Source organism: Rousettus aegyptiacus, unplaced genomic scaffold (genome assembly GCF_014176215.1).
Source record: "Rousettus aegyptiacus isolate mRouAeg1 unplaced genomic scaffold, mRouAeg1.p scaffold_m13_p_6, whole genome shotgun sequence".
NCBI lineage: Eukaryota > Metazoa > Chordata > Mammalia > Chiroptera > Pteropodidae > Rousettus > Rousettus aegyptiacus.
In genome coordinates this window covers 87,314,180-87,323,818 of record NW_023416309.1, presented here as the reverse complement: position 1 = coordinate 87,323,818, position 9,639 = coordinate 87,314,180, and the positions used below count along the sequence as shown (strand labels likewise).

General features: G+C 40.6%; 1 protein-coding gene and 1 pseudogene across 1 annotated transcript; one reads left to right on the top strand and one right to left on the bottom strand.

The window, feature by feature from the left end:
* Positions 1-1,081: 1,081 nt before the first annotated feature.
* LOC107510109 lies at positions 1,082-1,698 on the top strand (annotated as a pseudogene).
* A 969-nt stretch (positions 1,699-2,667) lies between these two features.
* On the bottom strand, positions 2,668-3,326 carry LOC107510106 (60S ribosomal protein L10a-like). Its single transcript, XM_036223347.1, is given in 2 exon segments — positions 2,668-3,242; positions 3,245-3,326. Coding segments are annotated over 2 exon segments (657 nt in total).
* Positions 3,327-9,639: the final 6,313 nt, after the last annotated feature.

Genomic DNA, 9,639 nt, shown 5'->3' with positions numbered 1-9,639 from the left:
GAGGGCTCCCTCATCTGTCTCCCCTCCCCCAAACATCCTTGTGCTCCACGGGAACATGATTGGAGACATTGGAGTCCTTTGACTGGGTCCTCTGCTCCTCATGGGCCTCCTCAAGAGGCAGCCTGTTCAGGCACAAGCTCAACAATTTGTCTGCTTCTAACAGGACTTCTAACTTGGCCCTGATAATGTCGATCTTGCAATTTCATGCATTCTGAGTCAGCTCACCTTTTTGTCTACAAGAATGCAGGAACAAGAAGGCCTTAATCATCTTTAACTTAAGTCTCTCCTGACTATTCGAGTTTGAGCCCTATTTTCCCAAAGAGCAAGGGAATAAATAGATGGTTATCAGCCTTGGAGGGATGGGGATGGGGGTGCAAACAGCCTTTAGCATCTGCCTAGACTATTAAAAGCACAATCTAATTTATATAACATCTCTCTCTCTAAATCCATTTCCACAAGGTCGATTACTTGTTCTAGGTATGTGACTTTACCTCTTTGGGCTTTAGTTTCCTTATCTATATAGTTCGTTTAAGATCCATCAAACACTAGATGCTAGGCACAGTGCTAAGCAGGAGGGGAGTGAAGCTGAGGAAAACTTAGGCCCTACTTTAGGAGAGCTCCCAGTCTAGTGGTAGTGACAGACTTGTAAATAAATGCAGTAATAAAACGTACTCTGAACTATAATCTAAGTCCATACTGAATGTGATGAGAGTACAAAAGAGAGAATACCCAACTTATCATGCCTTGTTGAGAAAGGTTCTATGAGGAGATGACAGATGACATCTGAGTCCATCTTTGAAAGATGAATATGTATGGGATCCTGAGAGATAGAGGATCCCAAGAGAAGGGAAGAACATGTACAAAGGCACAGAAGGCATGTTTGAGGAGCGGTGGGGCTGCAGTGGTGGAAAACAAAGCTTTGGGGAAAGGTAAAGTTTGGGAAGGGCCTTGAAAACACGTTAATATCTTTATCAAGTCAGCCACTGCAGTACATCGAGGTCCACAGAGACAGCACCAGGGCAAGTGAGAGCCAGACAGGAACTGGGTGACTCTGAGCCTCACCGAAGAAAAATAACTATATATGGGCAAAGGAGATCCTAAGAAGCCGAGAGGCAAGATATCATCATATACATTCTTTGTGAAAATTTGCTGGGAAGAGCACAAGAAGAAGCACCCAGATGCCTCAGTCAACTCCTCAGGGTTTTCTAAGAAGTGTTCAGATTGGTGAAAAATCATGTCTGCTAAAGAGAAAGGAAAATTTTAAGATGTGGCAAAAGTGAACAAGGCCCATTATGAAAGAGCATGAAAGCATATCCTTCCTGAAGGGGAAATAAAAATGTTCAAGGATCTCAGTGTACCCAAGAGGCCTCCTTTGGCCTTCTTCTTGTTTTGTTCTGAGTATCACTCGGAAATCAAAGGGGGAACATCTGGGCCTATCAATTGGGAATTTTGCAAAGAAACGGACAGACATGAAATAACATTACTGCAGATGACAAGCAGCCTTATGAAAAGAAAACTGCTAAGCTGAAGGAAAAACACAAAAAATATTGCTATATACAGAGCTAAAGGAAAGCTGATGCAGCAAAAAAAAGGGGGGGGGCGGGAGGAGTTGTCAAGGCTGAAAAAAAGTAAGAAAAAAAAAAGAAAGACAAGGAAGACGAGAATGAGGAGGAGGAAGATGAAGATGATGATGAATGAGTTGGTTCTAGCACAGTTTTTATTTTTCTTGCTTATAAAACGTTTAACCCCCGTACACACCCCTTAAAGAAAGAAAGTGAAATGTAAAGTTGTGTAAGATTTGTTTTTACACTGTATAGTTTCTTTTTTGGTATGGTTAACACACTACTGAATATGTCTTTAGATAGCCCTGTCCTTGTGGTATTTCCAATAGCTACTAACCTTGCCTGGTACCATATGGGAGTTGCAAATTGGCATGGATATTTAAACAAGTGGGTTCTTGGTGCACAGTACAATTCCGTTATATAGGAGATGGTAGTTTGTTTGTTTTTTTTTTACCTTCAGTTGTCTCTGGTGCAGCTTATATGAAATAATTATTGTTCTGTTAACCGAATACCACTCTAATTGAAAATAAAAAGGTTGCAGCTGTTTTGTTGACATTTCCAATGTTTCTAAGTAACTGCAATTTAAAAAAATTAGTACTGTTGTTTTTTACTGACATTTTTTTTTCTTCAGAGGAAACTTGTCTTCTGCTTTTGCCCATTTTGAATACATGGATCATTACAGTATTTACCTTTTCATATAGTTAACTGATAAAAAGCTCTTGTCTATGCACCCTGATTATGATGAGGATAATAAAAGTTAAATTGAGACCCAAATGACTATTTAAGGACAATGGGAAGTCATAAAGAGTTTTCAGTGGCGACTAGGGCTGAACTGCTCAGATTTGTATTTTAGAAGATGACTGTGGTGGGGTAGGAAGATTTTGGGGTGAAGAGTGGAAGCGAGGAGACATTAGGAAGGCAGAGAAACTGTTAGAACAATATTTAGAAGTGGAGTAGGAGAGAGGCAGGAGTTAAGAATGTCTCAGGCAGAAATATGATAGACCCTTGTGATTTTGCATCTCCAGGTTCTATTCACCCTTTTCAGGTTCAAAACCCCGGTTTAATTTTTTTTTAATGGTAACAGTATCATTTATTAAGCTGTGCCTTAGTACAGGTGCTGGGGCTTGCCCATGGTGCTCTTGATGTATAAAGCCTGGATATTCTGCCAGTTCTCTTTGAGCAATGACACCAGGAAATTGACAGCTAAGTGGATGTTGTGCACAAGCTTATTATCTGTCATCTTCGTGTGGCCAACAGCCACTGCCAGACACAGCATCTTCTTCATCTGGAACTTGATCATGAATTTCACTTCATCGACTGTGGCCACCATGTTATCGTGGGTCAGCAAAGACGGGTACCTGCCTGCCTTATTCAGTCCTGGGCCCAGGATTTGTGGGGTCTGCCTGGTCAGAGACTCTGAAGCCAAAAAGGCATCATGTTTCTCAGCCAATTTCTTATTCTTGTTGAGTTTCTTCAGTGCCTTGATGTCCTTGTGGGGGATATCCACAGCCTTGGCCTTATCACAGTGCTGCTGGTCCCCCAGAACACATACAGAGAACTTTGGGCAGGGAGTAGATTTAAGCCCGACGGTGCCTAAGGAGTGTTTGTCCTTCTGAGGGTCATAGGTCTTCAAGCTGATCTGCAGCTCCACTATCTCCAAAAACTTCCAGAGCTGTGCTAGTTCCCGTGCAGAAGGTCCCACACTGTCTTGTAGACATAAAGTCGAGAGAGACTTTGCTGGTTGCAAGAGACTTCGCTGCTCATGGTGCCTCACACTGAAAAAAACCTAAAAAGACAGCTCCAGGTTAGTTTTAAGGGGAAAAATCATTCCTGTCGGGTACAGTTTGGTGGGACTGTAAGTGAAGGGGGCTCTGCCTACCCCCAACCAAGACCACGTTAGATGCTCTCTTTCTATAATTCTAATCTTGAGCATAATGGCAGAAAGAAAGAAGGGATAGGAGTTGAATCATCTTCTTTGAGCCTGAGCTTCCTTACCCATACAGTTTATTTAATAGTCAACAAACCATACATGAGAGATAACATTCTTATATTACCTTCTTCAGTCTTCACACCTTTAAAGAGCCATTTCCCTGTACCCACTGCTTAGCTCACCAGAGCTACTCTGGCCTCCATCATTTCTGAGTCTGGATCTTTAGACTGTCCTCCAAGTTGATGAATTGCTCTTTCCTGCCAATAAATCTTTTCTATGCTTAAGCCAGCCAGGTGCATTTCAATCGCTTTGACAACAGAACTCTATCTGGTCATGATGGCATTAAGTGAGACAAGAGGCAGTGGGTATGGGCAGAGATAAGTTTAGTTTTATTCATGATGAGACGGAAGCTGGAAATACAGGGGGTGAAGTTTTGGAACACATCAGTGCATGGTGGGGTTCCTACTGGTAGTTGATGAGGACACTAAGGGAGACTTCATGGCAAGAGAAAAGGAGACCAAGAATAGAATCTTGGAGGGTGTGAAAAAGAGAAACGGAAACCAGCAAAGCAGCCCAAGAAAAAATCTATTAAAGGGTTGGCCAAGAGAGTACAGTCCTGGCAGGAAAAAAAAAAAATTTTTTTTCACAGCAAGAGAGAGGTCAGCAGTGTAAAACACTGGCAAGAGTGTCAAGGAGGAGCAAGTACATGATTAGGGGAGGGGAGCAATTAGAAGTCACTGGGGACGTTCAAAAGAGCAGACTGAGTGCGAGGAAGAGAATAGTTTACCTGCTTCCCAGACTGTTGAAAGATCAAATGAACTGGTTACAATAAATTAGAAGAGGCCACCAAATGAGAGAGACTTACATTCTGGTTTCCCTGGGTTTCTGGAAGGAGCAATAGTTCTTGCTTCCCATACCATCCTTTCCTCTCATGGACATTGACTAACATTTGCCAGCAAGTCCCTGCACATCGCTGGAGCCCTCACCCACCCAGAGAGCCTGTCCCAGGGAGCTGTCTCAGACAGCTCTGAAGCACCGAGGCCAGCTAAGAGGCTGAAGATAACCCTGCCACCATCCTGGATTTGGGCCGTAGACTCCCCTTCCTGCCTTACTGTCACTAACATAAACTCATCCAACTCATAATCTGACATTAAAGCCCTCCAAGATTTAATAACGCACCACTTTCTGCCCCTGTCCCACTTGTCAGGAACCAGAGTCCCGCACACGGCTCCCTCCAATGGCCTTTACAGTCCTGCCTCTGTGCCTTTGTTCACATGGCTCCTCCTTCCCTCCTTTGGTTTCCTGCCTACATGCACACATCACAGTTTCTGAAGCATCTTCACATACCTGAGCTCATAACAGCCCTGAGGACTAGGAAAGAATACCCATTTTACAAATAAGGGAAGTGAGGATTGGGGAAATAAAGGGACTTTCCCACGTTCAGACAACTAAGAAGTGGTCTCTGTAGACTTCTGGATTCTGATGGCTTCCAGGTGCCAGGCCCCAGAATCTTGAAGCTTAGTGCAATTGTCACCTCCTCACCAGCATGGGGCAGGCTGTTGGCTACTTGCAATTTGTTCTAGAGAGGCCTGGGAGGCAGCATGGTGAAGTGGGTAAGAACCTGACCCCTGAATATCCATACTGCTTGGGTATTACCTTGGGCAACTTAGCCTCTTTGGGCCTCAGTTTCTTCACCTGTAAAATGAGCAAAATACTACTCGCTTCATTTGGTCATTAAATTTTTGGGAAGCATTTAGAATACTACACAGTAAATAGATTTTCTCAAAAGCAAACCAGTAAACCCAGTGATTTAGGCAAAATGACACTTGGTTGAAAAGCACTAGAGCCGAACACTCATTGTCCATTTTTCAGTTATCTGTGGTGTTGCCACTGCCTTTAAGTAAAATACTCTCTTATAGAGAATCTGGCATCGCAGCAGGGTGCAAAGAAAACACAAGAGATAAACCACTATCAACATTTTGCCAGATTCCCTTTTCTTCTTTTTTTTCCTTGCTTTTAAAAAACTTTTTTTTTTAACTATGAAATAAAACAGATCTATAATAGAAAAGTCGGTCATTGACTTTTCAGATGAGAATTGTTTTAATGAACAAGTAGCTACCCTTTGTGTATTTTTAAGCATTGGTGTCCAGTTTTTCTTTCTTCTTTCTAATTAATATTAGGCCCATTATTTGGGCTCTTGACTACTAGTAAGACCAAAAAGTTAAAACAACAGAAATGTTACTTGAATTATGGCTACTTGCCAAATTATATGTATGGTGTGATCCAAATTTTACAAAAAAAAAAATTAATTCTATATCTGCAGAGATCTACAGCAAGATATGACCAATAGTTGTCTCAGAGAGATATCCAATTTGTGGATGTTCATCTCTGTTTTCTCTGGCTCATCTGTAAAATTTTCTACAATGAGTATATATTGCTATTTTAATAAGAAAAATAGAAGTAAAAACAATAATGATAGATAATAGCTAAACTTAAACATTTACCATTTGCCAGTATGCTAAATGCTTGACGTAAATTCCCTAACTGAATGCAACAATATAGCATAGACACTATATCCACTTTTTAAATAGACTTTTTGTTTAGAATAGATTTGTAGAAAAGGTGCAAAGATAGTAAGTACATAGACTTCCCATACAGGTCACTGTATTCCCCCTATTGTTAACATCTTACATTAATATGGTGATTTTGTCACAACTAATGGATCAATATTAATACAATATTATTAACTAACGTCCGTACATAATTTATTCAGATTTCTTTAGTTTTTACCTAATTTTATTTTCTGCTCCGGGATCCAATCCAGAATATCACATTACATTTAGTCATCATGTCTCCTTAGGCTCCTCTTGGCTGTGACAGTTTTTCTGACTCTCTTTTGTTTTTGATGACCTTGACAATTTTAAGGCGTGCTGGTCAGATATTTTATAAAATGTCCTTTGTTTGGGCTTTGTCTCATGTTCTTCTCACGACTAGGCTGGGGTTCTGGGTTTGGGGAAGGAAGTCCTCAGAGGTGAAGCACCCTTCTCATCACATCCTATCAAACGTATATATCATCAAGATGATGTATCACTAACGATGTTGACCTTGACCACCTGGCTGACGTAGTGCTTGCCAGGTTTCCACATAAAGCTAGTTCTTTCTCCCCCTTCTTTCCATACAGCAGCAGTTGGGAGGAAGTCATTGCGAACTGCCCGCACTTCAGGAGTGGGGAGTTATGCTCCCTTCCTTCGGGGGGGAGTATCTACATACATTATTTGCAATCCTTACCTATTCTTTATGATTTACTTATTTATTCAACATTTATTTATATCAGTACAACCTCATGGATGTTTATTTTATACTTCGGGTTAAAATCCAATACTATATTATTTATTTTGTCACTCAAATTCTTCCAGTTTTAGCCATTGGGAACTCTTTCAGCTGGCTCCTGTGTCCCTTTGCATACTAGCATTATTATTCACTTTTTACAAATGAAAAAACTGAAATTGAGAGAAGATGAATAAGAGGGTCACACTGCTGGTAAGTAGGGATCCTTTCAAACTTCTGGGCAGCAAGTATGACCACTACACAACCTTGCCTCCTCTAAAAAAAATTATATACACACATACATAGACATACATTTATATGTTTTTAGGAATTTAGGAGCTTGGATAAATTATTCCCTACTTACTAAACTTTTCTAATTTCTTTTAATACATAATCATTGACTATGGTTTTCTTTTCATGCGTGCGTGTGTGCGTGAATATCTAGTTTGTTCTCACGAATCATTGTTAGGTATTTAGTTTTATTCCAATAAATAATTTATTGTTGGACATTTCAGTTATTCTACGCTTTTGCTAATATACACAACATAGAGAAGAAATAATTAGCTACAAAAAATTTTAGAAATTTAAAAGTAGATTTAAAACACCTTGAAAAGATAGACAGAAATACTTAAAGACATCTAAAGGATGTAAAACTACTTCATAAGGGACTGAAAATATGAACACTTCCAAAATATCAGCTGTTCTGGCTGTGACACAGACCTTCCCAAAATGGCTGCCTATAGAATAGAGAGTTCTCATGGCCATGGCAACCATGAACAGAAGACAGAATTTCTCCCCACCTACCCTCACACTCACCATTCTCAGCACGGGGAATGTGTTCACTAGGTTTACTAGGTTAGCACTGAGTTCTTAGGCCAGAGTAGAAACACTGTCTAATCAAAGGACCTATATGTTTGACCCAAGTTGCAGAATCATTTAATAAAATCTTAACCTTTGGAGAGATGGTGGGATTGGGGGAAGGGGAGCTGTTTATTGTTTTCCTAGACAGTTCCCCAACTTCTAGTAGAGAGGCGTGAGGCTCTGGGAGTGGAGGGAAGGGAGGAATTGATGGATTCTCATTGGCCAGAGACAGGTATATGGACGAATGACCCTTCGCACTTTCTTCTACTTTAAAGTCCTCTAATTAGCTTGGACAGCAGCAATTCCTACCTATGCCTGAAATGGAGATGCACTTAAGTACTTTCTCTAAATTTACCTAATATGAAATTTTACCTGGGGTACTTCTTGAAAATAAAGATTCCTAGGCCCTTTAGCAATTCCGAGGATGGAATCCAGATGTTTTCAATACTTATAATAAGCACCTCAGGCAAGTTTGGAAACACTGAGGAGGCAAATTCACGTTCTCTGTTCTTGGCGTATTCTTTTCATCCTAGCTCCTCTCTCTTTGAGAATTTGGCAAGCTTTGTTAGAGCTCTGGGCCTCCTGTAGTATTGACCTTCCAGTACCAACCAGATGCCTACAGTGAGTTGGCATTCAATACATATTTGTGCACTAAATAAATTCTCAATAGACTTCTCCTATTTAAAGATATGCAAGATGCATATCCTATTTTTATTAAAGTAGAGATTGCAGTATTTAGGGTCCAAAGCTTTACAGAATTTTATTTTTAATTAACTTTATTGAGGTATAATTTATATACAATAAACTGCATTCATTTAAAGTATTCATTGAATCAGTTTTGAAAGATGTATACATCAGTATAACCATGACCACAATCAAGATGCAGAATATTTCCATCACACCCAAGAGTGCCCTCCTGTCCCGTTGGAGTCAATCTCCTCTTCACTCCAGCTCCAGGCAACTTCTGGTCTTCTTCCTATCATGATAGGTTAATTGCATTCTCTAGAATTACATGTAAATGAAATTGTACAGTATGTATTCTTTTCAGCCTGGTTTCTTTCATTGGGCATAATGAATTTGAGATTCACCCATATTGGTGGGTAGATCGATCCTTTTTATTACCAAGTAGTATTCCATTATGTTTCCACAATTTGTTTATTTAGTCACCTGTTGATGGGCATTTAGATTGTTTCCAGATTTGGCTATTATAAATAAAACCTCTTTAAACATTTGTGTACAAGTCTTTGTGTAAACGTATGTTTTAATTTCTCATGGAATTTTCTAGGGCTAGGGTAGAGCTGGCCAGGATTGGGGGCATCAGAAAAACCCCTCTCTCATCTACTAAATCAATGAACATTTATTAGGACGATGATGTACCAAGCCTGCACTACACACTAAGAAAGCCAGACAGACTGGGCTCTCAGACTTTTAAGGTGCGGTCAGCATCACGGCAGAAGTGCCCTCCACAGAGCGGGCCAGCCCAGCCAGGGAGGTCGAGAAGGCCTCAAAATTTTTCAGACCACATTCCACCAGAAGAGCTCATTTGAAATGCAAGTGTGTGAAGGAAAGTTTTTAATGGCTCAGAGGGAAAGGATTTTTAACTAAATTATCATATTTATTTTCCCACTTAACATCGAAGTAAATTTCCCTGAGAGATGGGAGTTTCCACTGTGGGGATAAAGAAATGTGGACAGACCCTTCCAAGGGGGAGTGCGCTTGGGCCCGGCCTGTGGACAGTCAGAAGGAAAGGTGTACGGCAGTCTCCCCTTAATCGTAGTTTTAGTTACCCATAGTCCATCGTGGCCTAAAGGTACTAAATGGAATATTCCAGAAATAAACAATTCACGAGTTTTAAATAGCTCACCATTCCGAGTAGCATGATGAAATCTAATGTCATCGGGCTCCCTTTCACCCTCACCCGGGATGTGATTGTCCAAGAGAAAGGCAGGGGGCGGGGCG